Genomic DNA, 26,164 nt, shown 5'->3' with positions numbered 1-26,164 from the left:
ACCAAAGTTTCTTCCCCTGCAGTTACTCTCCATCCCCGCCCAGCTCTGCCCTCCCCTCCTCCCAGCCCCTCTCTAAAACAGCCCACCCATCTGGTCTTCTTTCTGCTGGCCCTCTCGCTTCTTCCTCGCTCAAATAAAGGTGCCAATCACTATAATTGGCACCCTGCAGATCGATTGTCCCTGTTTGGAAAGGTGCCCCTCACCAAAGTCTGGGCTTACATGGGGATATATGTGGTATTTTACCTTCACGGCTTTGAAAGAGTTACAACTTGTTCTTTTTTTGCACATAATTCTTCACACTGACATGTAATTTGGGGGACTTTTGGTAAGAAATAATAAAAATGTGATTCATGTGACATGTCTGCGTCCGCGTGACCCAGCGGTAGGTGCTGCATCACAAAGGGTTCATAACAATCTTGGTGAATCTCAGACTGCCCTCTGTGAAGACCAAACATGTTCAGTGTCCCTGGAAAAGCTAATCACAGATATTTGTCATGACTGAAAGATCTTCTTTTTTCATTAGGGAATAAAAACGGGTTACAGGTGAGGTGAAAAAGTAAGTCCAGTTTTTGTGGGTAGAAAAGGGGATAAAATAACCCTTACACATTTATTGAATTATTCTACAATTAGATATTTTTCCTATTTATTTCTTGCCTTTTCCTTTATTAATATATGCTGGTTGTTAGGGCTTACCATTAGAACATGTTTACACTGGCTTTAATAACAAGAGCAATAATAATAATGCCAAAATTGACCCTCACTGTACAGAATCTTTTAAAGCACTCGTCTTTGCATTTAAATCCGAGGTTTGTTTAGGGAAAACAGACCGATGAGTTTATAAGGTGTCAGCAGCGCTCTTCCAATTCTTCCTCTAATTTGACCTTCTCTGCTATAATAAATATTTTTGCAATTAAAAACATCAGATTATTATTTCATACAGGCAGAATCACATGAGTCATTTCACATTTCGTGAAGTATATTCTCATCCAATTAATGTCCCAAGGACGTGCCAATTCAGGCTTTGTGCGCCACCATGCAAACCAAAACATAATTAAAGTGTGGGGAATTTAAAAGGCAGCACCTCCACAGAAAGGCCTGGAAAAAAAAAAGAAATGAGCCGTCCACGGCTTTGATTTGCCAAGCGGATAGGGAGAGGCCAAGGTTTTTAATAAAGCTGTAAGCAAGCTAAGGCACTTTCAAAATGCTCGGAGTGGATGGAGGAAGCTCAAGCACGCAGATGTTGGTCATGTTTGTTGACTGACAAAGACAAACGAAATAAGCCTCTGCAAGGACTGTGGATTACAAATACTATCACTAACAACAAACTGTGAAATAACTTATTTTTGGGGGGGCATTTATTAATTTTTTTTTGTTGCATTTTTGGCCCTGAGGCAGGCCAGAGAATGAGAAATAAAACAGAACACAGGAGGCAAATTACATAGACATATATTTATATGCATATGAATAAAAATACATATACATATTGTACAATATCTTGGCAGAGCGTGAAAACTGCTCTGTCAGCCCAGAAACAGAAAGTAAGCCTCTTTAAATAAGTGCAAAATGTTAATGAGACAAAGAATTGTAAAGCATATATAAAGTCTTTTTTTTCCGAACTTTCTTTCACATTTTGTTTTTCCTGTTAAAATCACACGGAGCAGACATGGAGATAACTTGTGCAAAGACCCATTTATATATATTTATATATAAATTTATATCTATGTACATACAGTTTGTTCATCATAAGAAGTAGCTGGTGCCATTAGCTTGACATTAAAGTACTGCTCAAAGAAAAGAAGTTAGGGCCTCTGCAGGACCTAGGCTGTGCATAAACCAAAGAGTAAACCAAGCAGAATCAGTTTGTTGTCTTCAAAATAAACGGAACATTTTTCTCACAATCTCAAAGGACGAGAGCCGCGAGGAGGCCCGCAATGTTCCTGAAATGGTGGTCTCGCTTAAACAAGTGCAAGATGTCACACACGCAGCAAAAGCAACGCTTCCACGCTTCAGCTGGAACGAGAAAAAGAAACTAAGACGAAGGCTTTGTTGAACTGATGCAAAGCTTTACCCCATTTCCTTCTGTCAGGGAGAAGAAGGGTCGTCTCACTTCTCCGGCTGTCTACCCTCAACCTGAAGCCTGCATCTAATGAGCTGAGGACGCATTACAGCAAGTCCACAAAGCATTCAGTGGCTGAAAGTTGAGGGAAAATATGGAGTTTGAGATTTCTTTTGCAACCACTGAACATTTTCTGTCATCTCACATTGGATGGGAAATGAGCTAAGAAGTTCAGTGTCTTCTGTCTTGTGCAGCTTAATGTAAAACAGTAGAAACACTTTTTTTAATGTCCAGCCAAAAAAAAAGAAATGAGAGAGAGAGAGAGAGAGCAGAGGAATGAAACAACCTGGCTGCGAGAAAAAGACAAATAAACAAAAAGACTACATCAACCCTACACGAGAAGCAAGCCTCCTGACCTCTCAGCTCCATCTCTCTGCTCAATATTTGATGCCAGAGCATGTGAATTATGGATGGTTCTTATAGAAAATAATACAGTGTTCAACAACATCACAGGTGCACTGCTACAGAGACCTACGAGTAGATAACGGGGGGGGGGGGGGGGGGGGTGCTCTAAACACAGCAGCAACAACAAATCACCAGCTACTGGCTGCTGGTACACGGGTGCAAAAAGGCCCGGTGAGCTGAAGGTCAGAATCTTTCCTGCACTCTGCAAGAAATGTATGTGCAGCCAGAAACATGCCCGGCTGTTTTAAACCTAGCCCCAGCCTTTACTTACAAGCACTCTTTCTTTTTTTCTTTTTTTTAAATTGATGTCATGGCAGTGTCCTTTTTCTTTTTTTTAGCACGTGTCAGGCCATCTTCAGTGAGTGTAAGAGAAAGAGAGCAGGAAATAAAACTCACAGTAAGGTGAAATTTAGAAATGAATAGATACATGGGAAAACAGACGAGAGACGGGAGTGAAAAGGGGGCAATAACTCATCTGACATGCACAAATTGAGGGCAAACTGTTTCGAATAGCAGGCTCTTGCGGTTGATTCTGATTTGCTTTGGACAACAAGGAAACCTGGACAAATGGCATCTCATGGGGAAGATAAAAATAAAAAAATACAGGTCATTCAGCCACTTCCTTCCTTCTCATTCAGCCCTGAATGAATCCGACAAATGCTCTGTCAGTTCTAACAGGACAATTTAGCTTCAAATCAATCAATTAAAGAATGCAGCTGAAAGAAAGCTGCAGATTATTTCAGGAGGGGAAATAACTGAGGATGTATTTTTCCTGGCTTTAATTCTGAAAATCACCTTCCTAAGAAAATAAACTTCTCAGGAAGGGTGAGGGGGTGAAAGTGGAGGACATACAGGATGATGTAGAAATGCCATAAAAACATAAAGTGCTTTCAATGAGGGGTGAACGCAGACAGGCTGAGGTAAAGTAACAGGAGGGCAAAACAGGGCGGCTAAAGCAAAAATCAACAGCCTGAGATTTTCTCATGTAACGCTGCGGCTTACTGTATCCTGAAAGTGTTCAAAGAGATTAAGATTAGGGATGTGATGACCCGGTAAAACAGTACTTAGGTAGCTTTCATGTTGTTGTAACATTTCAAAAATAATAATTAAATAAACAAACCTGAAAAAATAGAAAAATTACACTATGAGTTATGAAACAGCAAATCCTACAGCTGTCAGGAAATCCAGCTGTAGGAACCTCTCAGAGCAACGGCCAGGTGTTTGGGGTGTTTCGAGCGGATATCCGGGTTAAGACTTCCTCTTTCATCCATTCATCATAGCAGATAAATTAAAAGAAGCTAATAAAAGCTAAGGAATCATCACTACATAGCCAATGGTTCTGCAAACAAAGACCTTCTTTTATCCTCTAAATGGACCGTTTACCTCGGTGCGACCAAAGCAGACCTCGAGCAAAAACCAGAAAGTTCCCGGTACCAAAAATCTGCATATTCATCAGTTTTTTAATCCAAACTGCAGCTGCAGCTAACTTTTTTCATCATCAGTTAATCTGACAAATGTTTTCTCAGTCCTCCTCTTAGTATGTGAAAGGTTAGCGCTGCGGTCATCATAAATCATCTCGTTTGAAAAGCTGAAACCAGAAAAAGTTACAGGTTTGTTTTTTTGTTTGTTTGTTTTCTTTTCTTTTGCTTGAAAAGCAATGATAAACAAGTTATCAAAACTGTTGATTCATTTTAATGTGTGATGACTTAACGATGGAGATGCAGCTTGAGCGCAGAGATCTCTGCGCTGAGAGTCGGTGCTTGTTCTTTATGCCTCTGAAAACTTTCTCGGTCTCAGCGTCTTGAAGACGAGATTACAAAGGTCAAACTGAGACCGCTGGCCCAGGTTCAAAGGTCATCTCTCTCAGCCCGACCTCCACTTACTTCACCGACCAGAGAACACACGTGAGGCACTTCTCGAGGCTTTATCTGTAAACGCTTTGGCAGACACTAACCAGCCTTCTTTTCAGCTTTCTTTTCATGTTAAACTGTTAGATCTAGATATGTGATTTTTGCACCATTTGTCCAGATCCTACCACATTATGTTTCATACACAAACACAACCAAAGAAACTTTTACAAAAACTACAGCTGGACACCAAACAGACTGATATTAAAATGCTACAGTTCTTTTTTTTTCCTTATTCTTATTATTATCGTGAAAACACATCAACTAAAATCAAACATGGCCACGTGTACAGGAATAGAAATGTGTACATAAAGCTCTCTTTGAAGTACTGCTCTTCTCATTTTTTGTTTTGTTTCTCTTTTTTTAATCCTGAACAGTAAATGAAGGCCTGTATAGAGAGAAAAATCACACACACACTCACTGGACAAAAAGTGAAGAGTCGCTTAAAACCACTGCAAAGAGAGTGGTGATAAAAACATCTGCCTGTCGGAGTTCACGCAACATACAAACATGGCATTTTTTTTTTCAAAAATCCACAAGTTTGTTTTTTTTTTTTATGTGGGAGGGTGAAATCATCACTTCCTACCACATCAAGTCCCTTTTCACCATTTTGTGTCAGTGTGCCAAACAGTGCAGTGGCACAAAATGGTGCTGTAAGAAAGCGACTTCCTCTCTTTTCTTTTCTTTTTTTCGCACTTCTATGAACCGGGCTGCTTTCTTTGCCTCACTGCAGCCACTCAAGAGTCAAACAGGTGGCGGGGAGAGAGACTGAGGAGAAAAACTCTTCCAAAGACGAGCCCTGCTCCCCCAGTCGTCCCCTGAAAGAGGGACATTACACTTAAGAAACTGTCTTCTTCCCACCCAGGTCTGCCTCCTTCCTGTCCAGCCGCATGTACGGCTCAAATGCTGAAGAGCCGCAGCCGTAGGAGGACGACAGTTCGTGGTGAGCGCTCCCCAGGAGCGGCATGGAGAAGCAGAGGGGGTGAGGTGGCGGGACACCCAGCCGTGGGGAGGGCGGGGTGCCCCCCAGCGAGGGCAGAGAAAGCCCGAACGTCCCTCCAGGTAGGGAGCTGGGAGGAGTGCTGCTGCTGATCCCTGGAGAGGTGGAAGAGCCTCCACCCGGGCTGCTCAGCAGGGAGCCATTTGCTGGATGAGACGGAGGCCCCAGGAGAGAGTTAGGTGGTGGGGGGGCAGGGCCCGACAGGAGGCGCCCCTGCTCTAGGAGGCGCAGGATGTTGCAGGTGGCCAAAGACTCAGACGTGGAGGAGGAGCGCTTGTCTGAATCCTTGGTGGTGTCCTTCTTCTGTTTGGTTCTGCGGTTTTGGAACCACACCTTCACCTGCGAAGGCAAACACACTCTGTCAGCGGTGGAGTCGGTAAAAGTGATACGAGAAGAACTGAGAGATCATTTTGCCAAGACTCAAAGAAAAAGGACCAAATAAATTTTCAATCACAGTCGTGAAAACCCTGATTTTATTGCACCTTTTCTTCATTTCAGCACTGGAAACGTCTCCAGAATCATCACACTGATTCACTTCATGCCAAAAGCTAAACAGCTCCCAAAGTCTGAGGACACTTGTGACCTCAAGTGCGCTGCAACAGTAAACCAGTCATAGCCTCAGAACTCCATGAAGAACAAACAGAGACAGTTTAAAATCAAGGCAACAGCAAATGGATCAAATCTGTTGTCTCTGTCTGCAGCCTTGACCACGATTTTGCCCACTTTGTGGTTTGAAACGTAGAATCTCAACTGAAACACTGGAAACTAGAATGCAAAGGGAAAAATAAAGTGAAAATTTGAAGCTTAAAGAACAAAAACGCTCTCGAAATCGTTCAGTTTCATCGTTCACAAGACATCGTGTTAACTGCAGCCAAACAGCAAAAGCTTGGTGAACTCTGTCTGTCCTTGTCTGCCATATTTAATTAATGAAGTGCAGCTTTAATGTACAGTATGCTTAAAACTTAGGAATGGCTACGGGGAGGCTGATTGAAGGGAACATAGGGGTCACGGGGTCACAGCTCATAGAGAGACACCTCTGTAAGGAGTCACCCATGAAAAATGTATAACATCCTGACCAAAGATAACTCCATGTTTCGCTGCAGGTTGACTGTATCGCAGAGTGTGGCGCTAAAACGAGCAGTGTAATAATTCAGCATTTCCAACAAGCGCTCGGCTTGGTCTAATCAAAAATGAATAAAAATCATCAGCAAAAGGAGTCTGAAACAAGTTCAGGAAAATTAGGAAAGCTTCTGTGGAACGAGACGTTGTTACTTACAAGTATTCTCGTTTGATCTTTACTTAAGAACTACAATTCAAATTAAGATTATTTCACTTTAAATAAAAAATAATCAAACTGTTATTTTATTTTTTTAATTTTTAGCAATTAGATTTATTCTAGTTCATTAAAAATAGAAGTTAGGAAGCTGTATGAAAATAATTTTAAAAAGAAGAACTGGAGCAAAAAACAACTGAGATAAAATAAAAGAGACTTGGAGTATGTGGTTAATGAAACTGTTTGACTGATATTCACCCCTGAGACATATCACTCTCATTATACGTACAAAAGAAAATTTTAAAAAAGTTAACTAAAACTTAATAGAAACTAGGAAATCCCTCCTGGAAACTGAATCAAAAACAAAATAAGTAAATACATTAAAAGCAAAAATAACTCTGTGGTGTCAGATGTGATTTAGCTTAACAGCCTAAATACTAAAGCTGCTACGCAATGCTCCGTTTGTGCTATAAAAAGCAGTAACTAGAAGCAACTGTTTTTAATTTTACGTACATCGACATATAATGTTCATTTACATATTTTCAGTTTTCAATTCGTCAGCAATTTATAGAATAATTAATATACAGATTTATTTCTGAACTAAATGATAATCAGGAAGAAAAAGATGCAAATGCAAATCTGAGCAGTTTTTCTTTCAGCTAACTTATTTGTACACTATTTGTTAATCATGTCTCGTTTATTGCCCCACTTTTTCTCCACTCACATCTATACGGTGTAAATTTATCCAACATTACACAACAGACTTTCCTAGAAATCCAGTAATCTAATCCCTGGTAAGAGGGGATTCCTGTTACAGGAGAAACACATAAACCTGTGAAGGATCTGCAGCTCATGGTAAAAATTAAAAGAAAAAAAATACTTTCATATGACTGTTGATTGCACAACAGCCAAATGACACACACGAAGGAACGCAGTAAAGCTACGTGAGCGTACCTCCACAGAGAAGTCATGTGTAAACTGGACCCACACAGAAAGCGGTCACATGGTCTGTATTTGTATAGCGCTTTACTTGGTCCTAAGGACCCCAAAGCGCTTTACACTATACACAATCATCCACACATTCACACACTGGTGATGGCAAGCTACAGTGTAGCCACAGCCACCCTGGGGCGCACTGACAGAGGTGAGGCTGCCGGACACTGGCGCCACCGGGCCCTCTGACCACCACCAGTAGGCAACGGATGAAGTGTCTTGCCCAAGGACACAACGACCGAGACTGTCTCATAGGAACCTACAGGCTTAAAACACCATTTCAACTTCATTTCATCAGGCTCACTGGACATGTTTGGCCTGATCTTAAAGCACAAGTGTTTGGATTTTTAACAGGAATGACAAACCTGTGATGCTGATGGTGCCATAGAAGCTTTTGGGTTTTTTATAGCTCAAAGATGTCTCATACACATAAATATCATCCTGACTATGGGCTTTATTTTGCTCACAGATGACTTATTTTGTGATTGAAGCACATTGATTGTTTATACACTTTTATTTTGTGCACTTCTAATAGCTTTGTACAATTATTAAATATAAATGTGCAGATATTTGCAACTTAAAACCACTAAAAGGGAAACTGTCATTAAATTTTACTTGAATTAAATTTCCTTGTGACTCGGGTTTCCCACGTTTGAACCTGGAGGGGGGTGTTTGGCCTCCTTGTTGTGGCCTCCTAGCTCTCTATTGCATTTCGCCCAGTAAGGGCAACAATGACTTAAACATAATGTTTCCAGGTCAGTGAGTGGTTGGCTTCATTGCTGCTGAAAATCACTGCAGTCCACTGGTAGATTTCCAGCTGCAAGTAAGAAAAAAAGGGAGTCGTCATGACCTGGGGTTTGTGTTGTGTTTGAGCAGAAACAAATTAAGAAAAGAAAAGAAAGCACAGCAGCTGTGTGCTGAGATGGACTCGATCTGGATGTCTTCTGATGCCTCTGGGGCAACTGACAATGTTTCTGTGGTTGCTAGAAAAGCTATTAATGACTAAGCCTGTGACTGTAAATGCAGAGAAGTTTTTAAAAAGATCACATAAAAAATTTAACTGACTCCACGCGATGGCCGCTGGTGCAGACATGACTGGTATTGGCCTGTTGCTTTAGTACTAAGAAGGTAAATAGTCATTGTGGAGAGCAAAAGAGGAAATGTGTTTGCTATAAAGCATTGAATAACCATCCTCTGACTGTGACTTAGCTATTAAGTTGGCCTTTTAAATCAATCTGCATTTTTTACTTGTTAATTAACCTCCTAGGACCTGGCATCCACATATGTGGACATCACATTTTGGGTTATTTAGACCAAAATACTCAATTTTGCTCTACTGATATCCACTTACGAGGACATTATACTGCCACTGTTCTATAAAACTTTAAAACGGATATCCTCATATGTGGCTCTTATATTTCTTATTTTCTTATCTTATCACTTTGATGGTTCCTACGTACACATTTCGATCCTTCCCAAGGACCTTGCGGTCCTTCTAGACTCTTGCTGAGAGCCGCTTTTGTTCAACTGGTATCAGCTAACTCTTATCTTCCAAAACATCTGAGCAATCCAGTAAGGCAATAATCTAAAGCTGTTCATTTTTATTCAGATAGTCAGTCTGGCTGGTGTTGACTACAGTGTCACTGTAACAGCTACTAGTTCAAGTGAGATCATAGTTCCAGCTACTGACTGTGACACAAATAATGAGATCAGAGAAGATCCAAAGAATCCCACAGCTCCCACAGAGAAATACTGATGCAAGCACATCTTACTGCAAAGACCCAAACGAGGCGCGGGGGGACGTCAGAGACAGAGATAAGAGGGGAGAGGAGGGGAGGGACAACAGGAGGGTGGGAAAAGCATCAGAAATGATGTGTGCAGCATCGTGTCCATCCTTATAGTCCAGATTTCGTCCTCGTTAGCTCACACACGACCCTCTAAGACCTCTCTCTGTATCTTCACGTGCCTGCCAAATATCCAGTTAAAGGCTTTCACTATGGAGCAAAATCCTTACCAATCCCTTTCCTCTACCCTCATTGACGTGTTTACGTGGGCGTGGCTTCCTCTCCTGCTCACATCAGTATCCTCCTATCCACTGCTTCAAACTAAAATATATATATATAAGGGGGAGGGAGGGGTGGGGAAAAAGCTTTCCAGTGTTTTACAGAGGGAAAATGATGAGAGGAGAAGAAAGCAAAGCTTCCTTTGGTACATCTACACTATTGGATGTAAATCCTTTTTTAATGGGATCCAGGGTTCAGCGTGGAAGCAGAGATTACCGAGGGAGATCTGGATTGGGTGTGACCTGCATTTGCCCTAGACAGGCAGGCAGGCTCACCCTCTGCACCACGCCCTGATGCACTACAGGGGACATGGTCGGGGCGAGGGTGAAGAGGTTAGGACTGAGTCCTCCATGAGGTTATATTTAAAACAATCCAGCTTACTAACCAATATTAATCTCATTGTGTTTTCAGCTCAGACGTCCTTATCACTACATCATGGAATAACAAGAGCTTCATAAATAACTCCTCCTCAAATGCCATTAATGATGAAGAAGAGCTGCTATTAAAGGATCAAATGTTTCTTACATTGGTTGAGCACTCGCAGTGAAGCCTTTGCATTAAAACCTCACAAACACATGCTTTCATGCTTTGAAGAGACAGTAATTTACTATATATTACTCTGTGGAGCTGTGGTACGCTCTAAAACAGTCTTTTATTAAACATTAAGAAGTTGGTTTATCTATTAAATGATATTTACAGGTGCAGGCAGGCTTTTTGTGAATGTTCTTGTGTGGAAATATGTCTTTATGTATATGGCTATGTTGAAAAAAAAATCACATATGCATGTCTGTCTTGACCAGTGGATCTCTAGCTTAGTTTCCAGCATGCATGTCACTTCTTCTCCCTGAAACCAGCCAATGCTGAGCAACAAAACACAATGTAAACAGTGATGGGGTAAATTCAGCCAGGTTGGGGTACGGTTTTTTTTGGCACTTTGACCCTTTTGTTGTATGCACTTGTCCCCCCCCCCCCCTCCCCTCCCCTCCATGTCACCACAGTAAGCTGAACTGTCTGAGCCAGCGCGATGGAAATCATTAACTCCAACATCCCAGCAGCACTCTCTGGCTGTATAATGGCTGCGTAATGCAAAGTGAAATGCGGCGCACTTTCTACGACTCCTCCATCCGCTTATTGCTCCCACTGTGACCCTCTTGAGATTCCCTGATCTCAGGCATGTGACAAACACACAATGAAAACACTTTTCCATGGAGATTGTCCCAGGCGCACCAGGGGCCACTGAACCATATATAATGCAATGATGGATGCTCAACTGTATGTAGCGCAATGGGCCACTGGCGACTCAGCTGTACTATATGCGATGGGTTGGTAGCGGCTAGCTAATGGGCCGGACCAACTATCTATTATAAACTTACTGTCCTTTTAGTTTGGGGAAACTTACACTAATGTCTATAAAACTGTTTCACAAAGATGATCAGTCGTATTTATGTCTGTGCACCTAAACTTAAAACTCACCTGTCTGTTTCAAAATAACCATCGTTATATTTGCTCACTTCTTAACCACTACCCTGACATTTGAATCATTTACATGCTTTTATTGTGAAGCCCCGTGGAGCGTTTGTTCTCAAATGCCCGCGTAACCATGTTGTTTTAGCAGATGGCATCACGTCACACCGACCCTGGCCTCTCTCCATTGGCTCCTTGCATGTTTTACTTTAAAGCACAGCAGAAATGCTCCTCCATCAGGGCCCCTCAGCTCTGCACAACCTGCCTGAGGAGAGGCGCTTTAAACCGTCGAGGACTTCCTTAAATCACTTCTGAAAGCATATTTTGATAAACTCATTAACGCAGTGCTGTTGTTTATTTTCCACTGTCTTGTTTGTTGTCTCCACTGTTGCTGTAGCTTTTATAGCTTTTATTCCTTAAATGGTATTTATTAATATTATTGACATTTTGCTTTATGCCCCTTTTTTCCCCCGTTAATGTTTGGCTTTCTGTTTTAATTTACCTTCCGTGTCCTGATTTTGCTCGTTTTTCAAAGCACTTAATAATAAGTCTTTTTAAAATGTGCTCTATAAATGAAGTCATTATAATAAAATGAAGCTTTTCTGTACACACAGCAGAGGATGTGACCTCCTTATTGTTTCTGGGTATTTCAATATCCCTTCAGTCGAGTATCAAAATGTGTGGGTGCAAAGAATCCCAGAATCTGCTCGTTTGAGGTTAAATGTACCAGATTTGATCATTTAAACATGTTCGTGCATGAAAAAAATAGTAGTAATATTGTATTAAAAGTAAAATAACCTCAGTTTAGGACTAGAAATCATTTTCACCTGCCTCATATTCACACCTCCTCTCCAAACTGTTGTCAGCAACACATTTCACTGACCTCTAAACCTCCGAGCAGCTCCAGGTTCACTCAGAGGTTAACCTCGTTTTATAGAATCGCTGGTAGACATGGCTGCCTAATCCTCCTTAGCACAAAAGCACTCGGGACTGTTATGAGGCCCACCTCTCTCGCTCTCTCTCTCTGCCCCTCCTTCCTGTCCTCTGTCCAATGACTGCTCTCCGTTTAAGCCATTACCTCCTCCCCGCGCACACTGCAACGTTAGCGATACACCGCACGCATTGAGCAAAAATAAAAACTCAGCAGGCGTTTGGATGTGGTCCATGACTTTTTGTACATGTCACCCCGCAGTCACTTGAATTTCCCATCGCCTTCGGCACATGGTCTCGTCTTGGCCGTGCAGCCTCGTGATGCCCAAATCTGTGACAGTTGTTATTTTTTTTCCATCTTTCTGGGGAATCACAGCTGGTAAAAGCAAGCTACAATAAAGCGCGACTCTACCTTATTTTTAGATTTCATGTCTGTGCATGCATCACCTATAGCACAGGGGGCCCCGCATCTCCTCTGCTCAGCGGCTTTCCTGTTAAAGACTTAAGAGTGTTTTAAATGAGCCAAAATGAAAGCATGTAAAGCCAGCTATGCTACTAAAACACTGTCGTTAAGGTCACATTTTAGATACCTGTACTCATCAGTATTTGACTGGATTCATTACCTTCTAATTTATTTAATTTGCTCCTCCTCCACATTTGCTGCGTTTATCTGACTGCTTCCCAGCATTCCCATTTTCAACCACAGGAGTCATTGCAATTGTCAAACTGGAAATCTTACCCAAAAAATAAGGGCCACATGGGAGACCTTTGACCCCTCTAATTGTCTGGCAGCTCGGGGTCAGCTGTGTGTGTCTGTGTTTGTGTGAGTGTTTGTGCACATGAAGTGAAAACCTCTTGTATCCAGTTCTGCTGATTTCCTATTTCCCCATAAGCTGAAGGATTACAGGTTGCTCCATATGTTTGTAAAATTACCCTCTGCTTGGCTTCACACACTCTTCACTCTGCCAGAAACTGATTAAGCAAGTCAAATCAATCTATGAGAGTGATTAGGGACAAAGGCGGCGAAGAATTAATTGCTGTTATGTTCTGATTACCTAATCAGTTGATTAGATAATCAGAGCTTCACAGGTTTCTTCCTGACCATCGCTAAGTTGGACAAAGTTCCCATTTTGAAAACGACGCTCGAGTTTTAGGTCACTGCGGAGCGAAGAGGAAAGAGTTTGTTTCTTTTCAGCACCAAGTCCAAACATTTAATCTGAAAGCACAAAGGCAGCAAGTGTCCGTCTTTCTGTCTGTCTGTCTGTCTGACAGCCTCCCTTCCTATCTCTTTCTCCATTCTGAGTGTTTGGACAATCGCCGTACTGTGCGGCCGCCTCTCTGCTACATCTGCAAAACTATACGTAATGGCCGGGCCCTCTACGCTCCAGACGATCGGCCAGACAACGTCTGTCTGGGCCGTCATGGAGAACAATGCGCACAACGAGCACATTCACTGTAAGCAGACACCCGCAGGAGCACGGCTCGTCGTCTTGTCTCAGAGGAACATAGCTGTCTTTCAGGGATCCATCAGCATGTACGTAAAATCACTTTCTGCTTGTGTTATCAAAAAAGGAATCTTGTATGTCTAAAGGAGGAAAATCGGATTTCCCTTCAGACCATAGGGCTTAATCAGGTCCATAATACACCTCTCTTGCTATTTTCCACTAAAACATTGACCGTTAAATAATATTATGCAAAAAAAATGTGCACAGTTGCACAAGCAAACGGTAACTTCAGTTTCATAAGAGGTCAGAAAGGTTCATCGAGAGCCACATTTCTCTCCTTTTACCCTCACATAGTGCTCAACATAACAATTATTAATTCATTAATACATTTTATTTATGAACCACTTTGCAAGCTGCTAAGAGAAGCCTTACACAACCAGTTACAAAGCCAAAATTACAGCTTTTTGGGATCCACATTAGATCATCTGTGACCTCTGACCCCTCTGCAGTACAGTAGGTCACAAGACAAAAAGCAACAAAAAGCATCATTTGAAGTTTTTACAGCTATTAAACTGCTCTCCGGGCTGTTTGGCATCAAGAGACAGTCCATCTGAGAGAAAAGACATCAGACAAGGCAACAAACAAAGCATGACACTCATTTTGGGTGACTTATACACCTGCAGCTACATCTGAGAGGTTCACTCTAACACTGGCTGTACACTTCCTTCCAACCATCCACCCATCTTCTACCACTTATCCAGGGCTTCAGGTCACTGGGACAACATGATCCTGTCCCTGGCTACCGCCTCCAGCTCTTCCAGGGGAATACAGAGGCATTCCCAAACCAGGCGGATTGCAGGTTGGACCCAAAACACATACACACTCAAATGTGCTTCTTTTACAGAGTGTTTGGAGGCCAGCAGGGACAGAATCTGACTGGGCCAGAAAACACATGCAAATCATTCATGTGCACACTCACCTGAGAGCTCAGTGAGGAAAACAAACTAAAGCAGACTGAATGATTTGTTTGGGATAAAAACAAGAGAAAGTTAAGAGCCGATCTGCATTTTAAAGCTCTGTGAACGAGCTCCACCTGCTCTGATCCAACACTTTTTACATGAAGCCAACTTTGTGTCCCACATACTAAACAATTTAACGGACAGCACACTGCACTGCACAAAACATAACTTTTTTAAAAATATATTATCACAATATTCTTTTTTAATTCTCTTGACACTGAAATACCTTAATTTACACAAAAAATATTCTCATACACCCTTCTTCAAATTTTAAAATAAGTAGGCAATGGAGGCTGATAAAGAGAAGATATAGGAGACACTTTAGATTTTACTTTCTGTACACAGAGAAAAAAAATCTAAGGGTTTGTAGTCACAGTCCTAGATCCTGGAAGAGATTTATTTTGGAGATATTTTACGTTTCTAACAGCCGAATGTTAAAAGATGTCTAACAGAAATCTAAAATCACTGTTTATTTGCGGTGCATTCAAACAAATATGACAAAAAAAGGTGTGCATTTGTGCTAGCATATGCCCAAATGTGCTCTGTTCAGTCAGCTATAAATTATCTATAAAACACGATCTCATCCCTGAACTCTCTTCCATTTGAGGCAGGATTACACCACAGCACAGAAACCATTAAATCCACAGCTTTCTGTGGAAGGGCTGCAGACAACAAAAGGCTGATACAAAGGCAACCTGTACTTCATCTGGAGGGCAAACACACCACTCGAGCTAGTGGAGAGATTTAAAGAACACACAAGTTTGTTTTTCTTTGTTTTTTTGTTTTTTCCTGGCTGAAAATGTTGTACATGCTTTTATAATTTTTTTTTTATATTTTTCTAATGCTGACAGGCCATGTGTTTAGTCTGGAAGTGTGAGGTAGAATACACACGATAACACACACACATAATGTGTCCTAAAATACACACAGTTATATAGACTTTCACTGAATCAACTGATTTCTCTGACTGCCATCCTAAAGCAACTCCACATGCAGGAACACACCTCCATAAACATCCATCAGTCCTCCGTTGGTCAGTCCAAAACTGACCATGAAGGTAACTGAAATGGAGGCTTCATGTACAGTTCAGGCTCTGTGTGTGTGTGTGTGTGTGTGTGTGTGTGTGTGTGTGTGTGTGTGTGTGTGTGTGTGTGTGTGTGTGCGCCCTTCCAGCTGTGTTGTCCAGTAGCAGGGAGCCACCTGCCGGGATGAAGGGGGAGCTCTGAGCTGGTAACGGATTACAGAGTAACGCGTTACAACAGAGTGGGGGCCACGAGTGACCCTCTTTACACCTGCTTTGTTCATACGTGGACTCAAATGTTTCGATGAGGCTGAAGTCTTCGGTTTCTCTGAATTGTTTCAGTCAGAATAACTGTAACTGTAACCCTCATAAATAATACCTGTTCTCTTTCCCCCTGCTCTTTGTACTCTTTCAGCTCAATGCAGAAAAATTATATATATATATATATATATATATATATATATATATATATATATATATATATATATATATATATACGAATAAACTAATTTAAAATTAACTTCTTCCATACTAACAGAGCTCCACCCATTTTTATGGATAAATGATTGCTTATGAGAAGAAGATTTACGCAGCCCTATGCTTTCAAACTCGGACCAAAATCACCAGAATCAGATTTGAAAGAAAGCGCAAAGTTTACATTTACGTTTTGGAGCTTGGAACACGTGAGAATAATAGTTTTGATAATCAGATGCTGATCAACTGCTGGAAATGACTTTTACTTCTTATTTATGTGTTTTCTATATTTTTATATTATGTGAATCAATTATGGAAATTTGTGTGTTTGTGAGCTGCTTCAGGGTCAGCTTGAATACAAGCAATACCTGGAGTTAGGGATTTTTTTTATTTTATTTTTAAATTTAATTTAATTTAATGTATTTATAAATGTTTTTTTTTTTTATTTAGTCTTTTTCATTTCAGTGATCACTTGATACAAAAGAGTTTGGCATAAAAAATTAACTATGAAAGATTTACATAAAAATACGCACATTTTCACCATATTTTAATTGGAATTACTGAAGTTAATCATCATCTAAAAGTCGATCATATTCCCACCGAGTAAACAAAATCGAAACTACCCCAAAACATGGACTTTATTCTAAAGTGCTTTAAGCCCTGAGGCCTTCTGCTGTTTTTGCCTTCCAACAGAAATTGTTCACGATAGATAGATAGATAGATAGATAGATAGATAGATAGATAGATAGATAGATAGATAGATAGATAGATAGATAGATAGATAGATAGATGTAATTGAGTTCCTTTTAAACGTAACGCTCTTTAATTGTAGCATGAAAATCAGATTACTGCTGGAAAATCTTTGGAAGCGAACTCAAAACATCAACAAATACCATAAGTCACCAGAAAGCCAGAAAAACATCTCCAAACATCTTCCTTAAAGGGGGTCTGAAACTTCTAAGAGCTCCTATCTTTCCTTTGTGATTGGTCGCGATTAGCCTTGAATGGCGCATTTGCCTAAAAACATGGAACCGCCACCGATAGAAAGAGGATGATAATGAGGAAGAAAACGCCTCTAATGCCAACTAAAAGCCTTTCGATCACGCTTAAAAGCTGCTCCCATAGCATTAGGAAATTTCGACTCCGTGGGTTTAATATTTTACATCAAAGAGATTTTTTTTTGTTGTCATTTTTGTCGTCATTTGAAGGCCAGACAGTTTTTCATTCAGCCAATCCTCAGCAGCAGGAAGCTGAGGCCCTCCCATTAACACCCCTATATTCAGCGCTAATGAGGGACACAGTGGCTGCTCTGTGTTTCACACAAGTCCATCCGACCACCTTTATTTGTGAGGGCATGTTTTGAGGTACTTCACAATTGGTTTGCATCGCGCAGTGACGAAGATGCGCAAAAGTGCTGCGTGTTTTTGCTTGCAACTAGTGCTTTCACGCAGGCGACGCGTCTCGGTACACAGCAAAATCTCCAGTGTTACATCGACTCTAGAGAGTGTCTATATGGGTCCACTCCTCTTAGTGTTAACACTGTTGAGTGTTAAATGAACACTTTTGACAGTGTTATATTTTTAAAAGTAACCTAGTCAGTTTTGAAGATTAACAATGACTAACACTGAGCAGTGCTGATTTTCTAACACTGGAAAATAACTCATAGAGTTATATATATATATATATATATATATATATATATATATATATATATATATATATATATATATATATATATATATATATATATACATATATAAACATGAATATTAAAAAGCACACATTTGGACTTCTGAGTTGGACTTTCCGAAGCCCAACTCAGAAGTCCAACTCAGCTGTTTTAATCTTTAACATAAAGTGCATAAATTGAAGTTACGGAGGATACAAGTTAATGCTGATTTACATCTGCGCCAAGCTTTTTATTGTTCTACATATGTCAGCTTGTCCTTCAGCCAACGGTTTAGCCAGTTGTAATTTGTCATTTAGGGACAATTCTCTGAAACCAGCTCATTTTTAGAAGAAAAGAAAGAAACATAAAGCCTGCTGTGCTGCCGCTGCTGCTAATGCATAACTCCATACAGCTATGACCTCTGTGGTTGGGCAGGAATGAATGACGGGAGGTGGGTTCAGGAATGAGTGCCATGAAATGTCACGATCTATTTTTTGTGTTACAAAAACACCAACCCCCACCACCGCCACCAATCATTTTCTGTAGTTTTTTGTTCACTGTGTGCTCAGCCTTGATTCTGTGTGGTTTCTTATCAACGTACAACCAAATAAACTGAATAAATAACTATGTATTTACATTTTAATTATATTTCTCTGCGTTTGCTGACAATTAAAACTTTTGAAAAGACATAAGTGCACTTTGATCGTAACACACAAGCAGATAATGTGCATCCACATGTGTCACGGAGATGTTGACTCACTAAATGTGAGGCTGTGGTTTGAAATTCATCAAAAAATGCATATATACCTAAATGTAGGCAGAGGTATTTTAAAAGCTCCAAAAATGGACTTGTGGTAGATACTTATTGATCCCATCACTGTGAAAACACGTGTTCATACTTGGCCTGGTTAGGCCTGCGGGCTTTAGGCTCATTCCAGGCCTGTATCAGGTTCAGTCAAACCCATGGGGTCTATTTGTGGATCATTCTGCTTCATTTTATGCACGGGACGTTTAAACAAATGAATGAATGAACATTCCTGTGCTATAAACTTGATTTATTATCTTGAAAATGGACATAAATAAACCATTTTCCGTGGAAAATTATTCTGTGCTTGGCGACTCCTCGTTTCCGATTGGTTGAGGAGCCAATTAAAGATTCTGCGCACACCTGTGCCCACAATTAAGAAAACATCTGTCTGTCGCTAATCGAACCCCCGCTTTAGCTAGCCAAGTGTAGCAAAGGGCTGTGATATTATTAAAGTAGCCTTTGTTATGAGATAAATGTATTGGCTAGGAACCAGCTACTTAACTTAGTAGCTAAGTGCATAGTTGGAGAAAATTTCGTCACGGCTAATTATTTTTAAATATTTATAAATCGTTTTGTTTTGTTTTGTATCATTTTTTAAAAGTATTTTTGGTCCAGAGCAGCTAGCTCAGTTTTGGCCTTACCTGAGTTTCCGACAGATTCAGCTGTCTCGCGAGCTCCGTGCGCTCGCGCCCCACTACGTACTGGCACCTCTGGAACTCGAGCTCGAGCCGGTACAGTTGTTCGGCGGTGAAGGAGGTCCGCGTGCGTTTGGGCCGATCCAAGTCGAGGCCCTTGGGCAGGACGATCTCTCGGATGGTGCCTTTGGCGTCTGTCCAGAAAAAGAAACGTCGATTCGGTTAAAGTAAGTGTTAACTTGAGGCTGTGGCGGTTATAACATAGCAACAGATAGCTGCTGAAAACGAAACAGAGAAAAACAGCTAAAAAACTAGATTAATCGACTTTCCAGCAGGTGCAGACTTCAGAAACAGAACTATAAAGATACTAAACCGGCCAATATACGACTTCAGGGAGAAAACAAACAGACTCTGTTATCAGTAATGAGCCTGGGTGTTAGGTGTTGTAAATGATGGCACATACTTTTAATGCTATGTTAGTTGGCTCTTCATAACAAGTAACCGAGTCACTGCCTTTAATCCACTCCCTGACGTTTCTTTATTGAACCAACGTGCCACGTTATCATTAAAACTAAATTAGTTGGGTTTAAACTTGCCCTGCGCCCAAAACGCAGGGACATACAGGAAGCTTGTAGAGCTGAGGGCCATGTTGGGTTAACGTGCGTAAAAGATAAATAAATAAATTTAAAAAAACCAAATTTGTGTGACGCATTGTCAAATTTATGGTACTGTGAGTATTAAGTGTTGTAGCACTTAATTTCTGCCCTGGGTCTTAAACAGAGCTACTGATGTGTTTTGTAACTCTGCGACTCAGCTGCACAGAAGCTCGTTGGAGATCTGAGCCGCTCTCTGAGCATCGCTTTCACTCCAAGCACCAGGACTGCGCGCCGTTATCTGCCCCGAACATTAGTTAGCGCGCACGGTTTCTATGGGTGGCAGCTTTCCTGCTTTTTCCTTGTGTTGACTTTTAAGTATTATTGTTTCATGTTTGCCATGACTTTTTTCCCTCCCAGAATAATGAAAATACCGAAAAAATAATAATAATAAATAATTTCATACATTGAATCAGACCTAGTGGAGAGCCGAAAATTAAGAAGTCCTGGATAAAAACCGCCCGTATTTCTTAAAAAAGAAATGTTTGTTTTGTTTTGTTTTTTTAAACCACGTGTCCAGCCCGTGTATTTGTGGTCTCACTGTAGCTACGAATATTTGTTCGTATTTATCACAACGAATGGACGCACCGGCAAGACATGATCCCTTCGTTGTCCACGGTTTTTTCAGGTCATAAAATATGTACTCCAATAAAATATGAAGAGCTTTGAATTAAATATGAAACAAAACCGATTGAACTGGAGGCACATGGTGTTTTCTCCGGGCAGGACATTGCTAACGGTAAGAGAAACGCATAGTGTGCGTAAAAACAAAACTTTTTTTTGTTTGTTTTTTTGTTTGTTTGCTTGTTTGTTTGTTTTTTGTTGTTGTTAAGCTGTGCAGTTACATGAACTTGTTCGGCTCCTATAAATGTCAAACACCCTCTTTTTTGTAACGTGGAGTTGAAAATGTAAATAAAAATTGCGTAAAAGACAAAAGGCGGGTTGTTTTTGCGTTTTGGTGACAATTAGAAGCGTCTGTGAAACGCCGTGAATTCATCAGTCATGGTCCCTGCACGCCATGAGCTGTACTGAAAACGCATTTCAATTCCAGCCCAACCAACAGCTCAAACACAAGTGTTTGGTTACCCAAGGGTCCCTGATGCATAATGAGCTCTCCGTCTTTACGCACACACAGTTTATTTGCCTAAAGTGTAGCCAGGCAAGAGAAAGGGGGAAGGGGGAAGGGGGAAAATCTTCTCTTCGGAGAGGCTGAATCTGCTTAAACACAATAATACAGTACATACAGTTTAGATATGTCCTTGCTCGAGCAGCTCGAACTGAGCAAATGTTTGCAAGCAGAGGAGGAAGCCAGCGGCTGTTTGCAGACCTGCTGACCTCTCGATGACCTCGGTGGCTCTGCGGAAAAGCCGGCCTCAGATCGAAAAACAAATCCTACCGACGTTTAACCGCACACTATTCCCACCTAAATGGCCTCACAGATCTGTCCTCCAGGTCTCTTTTTCTTCTCAGATGATCAAACTGAGGCAGCACAATAAGGACCGTATGTTCCAGCTCTAGGAAGTGACGAGTGTTGATGATTCACAATGAACACCTGACTGCCAGATCTCTTAATACAGAACTACGTTTGATTCAGTATGTCCAGAAATAATCACAAATACTATTTTACATACAGATAAAACGCTCGAATAGAATCACCCAACAATGTTTAATTATCTGCAACAAAGAGTCAGAAATAAAGAATGACTCTGTTATTAATAAGCCGTGTAGGTGCATTTCTACAGGAGCACAGACGGTTTTTAGACCTCTTACATGGACATTTCTCTCCCTCTTCCTGCCATAGCCCTCCTACTGAACTGTAATAATTTTAATATTCTCTAAAGCTAAATATGCTTTTTTTTTCCCCGCTTAGTGTGAGCCATGACAGCGCACGACTAAACGCTCGATGAAAGCTAAAACTAAACCAGCCAGCAGTCATAACATCCTCAGCTTTCTACAACCTGAAAACTGATAGGCCGACATACCGAGTCTGCCCGCAGCGGTTACACACTCCTGCGAAATAGATCCCAATCGAAATAACACTCTGATTTTATTTTATTTTTTTTATTGTCCTTTCGCAATGCAGAGAAGCTGACGTTTATGTTTTTGTTTTTTCATAAATGAAATGCATTCTGGGGAAAAAAAATCCATGCAGGAAACTCTTACAATGGCTCACAGTTTTCAAATATTCTAAGTATAAATCAATATTTTAAACGAGGTTAAGACAGTTATTTCATAACTCAAATTATATAATTTTTATTTAATTTGCAGCTGGCCTAAAATATGTCTAACTGCTGTTTTACGTATGTTTGTGTATTTTACATACATTTAAAAAAGTACATCATGTACTTTTTCATATTTTTTTAGCTGTCATCGGAACACATGATTTAAGTTCTCTTTTTATGTTGTCCATGACTCTGAAAGAACTACCAGCAATCATTTACGAACTTTAAGGATTAGAAACGGATGTATTTTATTTTATTATATTTTTTATATTATATTATTATATATATATATATATATTATATCACAAATTGTGTTTGTTTGTGTGTGTGTGTGTGTGTGTGTGTGTGTGTGTGTGTGTGTGTGTGTGTGTGTGTTTTAAAATATATATCAGTTCTTTTGCACAAACAGCGCGACTTCTCCCTGATTTTAAGTTTACCTCCAGCCTTTCTTTTATTCCTGCACCTTTCAGCTGTGATTTGAAGCATCTGCACTCACTAACGCTTAAAGACAAAATATCCCTGCTGTTAGGAAAATATAAGGCATCATCTCACTGAAGCAAAATGTCCCTGTTTTCATTATTAATTGGACTAATTAAATTTTTATGTTTTCACACGAACAAAGGTGCGGCCACAATTGATGCAGTCAGTGTTAGTCGATGATTTGTCTCAGAGGTTTAAGTTTAACTAAAAAATGACTTAGAAAGCGAAGGTGTGTGTACTCCCCTACTGTTGCTGTTTAAAACTGTTATAGTTAAAGTGCACGCCGCCTGTTGTTACTACAATAGATACTTTCTTTTTTTCTTTTTTTTTTTCTTTTTTTCTGGGTCTCTCTTCACCAGATGTGTCGTGCTCACATCATACGCTTTGTTTAGAAGTTCAAGTGTGTGTTTGATAAACTTTCACAGTTTTGACTCCATATAAACACAAATTTTCTTCTTTTTATTTAATAGTTTGATATGATATTTAAAAATTTTCCAGGAAAATTCCTACCACTGTCTAAAGTATGTGTATTTTATTTTAAATACATTGCCTGGCTGCACTGTGTATCTAAAGTTAGTCTATAATCTAAACTGTTTTTGTTGTACATCCACTTAATTTATTTATGATACTCGTGCGTAAAATCTCTGTCTGATCAGCAGTTTTAAGCACAGGACTAATGTCTTCGTTTTGTCCACTCACCTCTTACTAAAATTCTCCGGCAGTAGTCAGGGTCCACTCCCAAAAGTTTGTCATGCCCGTCTTCGCTGGAGGAAGTCGGCGTGGATGCTGATGTTCCCGGGGTGTCGGTGGAGCTCTGAACCGGAGACCGGTTCCCTATCTCGGAGCGACACTTTGTTTCCATCCTGTCCGGACACAGTGGGTTGGGACCACAGCGGTGGTTCCCATCGCCCATAGTCGTGGCCTGGTCAAACATCTACAAGTAAGTTGCAATCTATAAGATTAGCTTTATCTCTCCCTCCTTACGTCGCTGCCACTCAGTCCTCTCTTTCTACTTTCTTCACCTCTTTGAAAATGTTCTCCAGAGACGAGGAGAGCATGCCCCCCCTCTCCCTCCAAAATAAAGTAGATCCAGTTACAAAGGAACCATGTGGTCCTGCAAAGGGACCGTGGTGAGCTTCAGGTTTTGCTGCATGACGCACGGTCCGGAGTCCAAAACCGAAGCAAGAGTTAGCCGTGCCTCGGGGGGTGAGAGCGAGAAAGAGACCTCGGGATCTTTTCTCTAACTATACGAGGTGCAGGAGGAATGCATGGTGCGGGCTGCAAAGGGGGCAACAAGATCTACGGAGGAGCGGGGAGGTGCCACTCACACACTGCTCACCCACATAGAAATAAAGTGAGAGGAGGCGCTGAAAAAACCCCCACAGCGGCCACAGTTCACCGTGCAGAAGTCAGGAAGGAAAGTTTCTCCTGGTTTGTCCAGCTCAGCAGCCTGTTACTTCACTCCCGGTCAGATCGGCTGCCTCTGCAGATCCGTGACTGCATGTTGTTGATGATGATGATGATGGTGAGATGGTCACATATGGGGGTCGTCCTTCTCCTGCTTTTGAAAGGCGCACAAACAAAAGAAATGTCTGTGTTGAGACCCTTCTAGAGGGGAGTGTCTGGTAATGGGGTCACATTTGCTCGCAGAGTCTCGAGCACGCTTGTTGGTTTGTTGACAATTTGCTTTACAGCTGAAACATCACGTCTGAGCGGGGCGGCTCGAGCACCCTGCCTACACCAGAGCAGGAGAGACGGTGCTGTGTGGATAGCATTTGTGGTGACACGGTGCACTTTACAGAGGCAGGAACCAGACGTCATTTCCTGCCCGCACAGAGTCACTCTCCCATTGGTCCACCGGCAGGGCACGTTTTCACTAGAGGATAAGCGGCGCTGTGGACGGCGATCAGGCACAGAGACATGAGACGATTATTTTTTTCCTGCAGTATTTCTCTGGAAACAGCCCGAAGAAGCAATGCACGGGTTTCCCCACAGCATCAGCACCAGCTCTGACTTTTTATGTGTGTTTTTGTGTTGTTGTACGGCTGAACTCTGAGCTCCTCACTGCCAGAAAAACAATGAGTGCAGATGCACAATGAACAGTTCTGACCCAGTAAGGTAAAGCCTGAATTAATATGTCTCAGTTTAGCTCGATTTTTCCCTCACTCGATCAGAGGCACTTGAAATTCTCAATGGAAGCCTCTTAACACCAGGAAGAAAAATATATATATATTTGAGCTGTGCAGTAAAATATATGCTTAATTTCCTGTTTATTAAATCCTGGATGTTCTTATCGGTCTTTGCCACATATTGGGGGTAAACAGAAAGCCCCCTGCCCTGCTCGCATGCTGCGAGCGTTTCTAAATCTATTCTTCATTCACATGAACCTTCCAGTTCCCCTTTTCTTATTGAAATCAAAATATTACGATACTAGTCGTTTTTTAAAACCGAAATCATGATTTGGGGCCATTAAATACATTTCTATATTACTAGACTGTGCTGTGCGTTAAGGACAGAGTCGCTTCAATACGCAGAACCTCAAAAACTGAGTTGGATTTTTTTCTGAGAAAGTTTTTGTGCCCCTGAATGTTGTTGTGATGAGGCCATAATTTTGTAAAAAAAAAAAAAAAAAAAAAAAAAACCCTCATAGCTAAATAAATAAATAAAATACATGTATTTTTTAAATGTGTGGTATCTACAAAATATTTTATCTGCATAGCTTTAGTCCAGAGATTGGATTTTTAGCTTCCAGCCAAAAGCAGCTGTATCCTGAGGATGGATGCAACAGCAGCAAAACACGTGTTTTGAAATTTTAATCCGGTGCCATAGTGTCACAATCTCCACTCTGAAAATGACCAAAGAGTTAAACCGACTGTCTGAATAGGCGTTCCGGTTATTTTGTCCACCCCCTTAGCCTGCACAGAATTGTCTGGTCTTTTGTTTATGATATGGATGGTAAGCACACTGCACGCTGTTAACACACAAATCTGTCACAAGCACTGAGATGAAGCAGCACAAAGTGAGGTTACAATTTGTTTTCCATTGGAGATAAAGCGGCTCATTGCCAGCGCCCACTGTATATGCGCGGAGCCATCTTTTCACCGGTCTATTTTCTTCTGCCAGCTTGATGTTGATGGTGCAGCCTGTAGTTTGTTGTGATTGTGAGATAATTTCAGTCGCGGGCGCAACTGAAACACTGGATGGAATTTCCTCTTTACAGGTGAAACGTGTCTGAAAACAGCGCGGAAAAAGGGGGCATTTTGAACGGGATTATATAATTATAGTTTTGCCGTGTGTGTTTTTTCTTATTTTTCTTATCCGAAGCCGTAATTACTGCGCACAGCCATGGGTCGTTACTCCTTTCAGCTGGCCTAATCTCACAGAGTATGAATAGAAACTGTCAGTCAGACGCTGCACTCAGCGGAGAGACAAGAGGGGACTGATTGCTGCTGCTGCACAGCGACACACACACACACACACACACACCTTCTTCTTCCTCGTTGTCTCCAATGTTTTTGCCCTCTCTGTTTTTACTGGTGCGCCACAAAAACCCCCCAAAAAACAGATTTTTCCCTCCATATTCAATT

General features: G+C 41.1%; 1 protein-coding gene across 1 annotated transcript; it reads right to left on the bottom strand.

Annotated features, from left to right (window-relative positions):
• Positions 1–1,434: 1,434 nt before the first annotated feature.
• Positions 1,435–24,365, bottom strand: vax2 (ventral anterior homeobox 2). Its single transcript, XM_085153834.1, has 3 exons — positions 23,277–24,365; positions 19,229–19,416; positions 1,435–5,767 (listed from the first exon to the last, which is right to left on the bottom strand). Exons 1-3 carry the CDS (start codon positions 23,509–23,511, stop codon positions 5,267–5,269), a joined length of 924 nt encoding a protein of 307 aa, XP_085009960.1. The 5' UTR covers positions 23,512–24,365; the 3' UTR covers positions 1,435–5,266.
• Between the last annotated feature and the right edge of the window lie 1,799 nt (positions 24,366–26,164).

Source organism: Neolamprologus multifasciatus, chromosome 3, assembly GCF_963576455.1.
Source record: "Neolamprologus multifasciatus chromosome 3, fNeoMul1.2, whole genome shotgun sequence".
NCBI classification, from domain to species: Eukaryota; Metazoa; Chordata; class Actinopteri; order Cichliformes; family Cichlidae; genus Neolamprologus; species Neolamprologus multifasciatus.
This window is presented reverse-complemented; position numbering and strand designations above follow the sequence as displayed.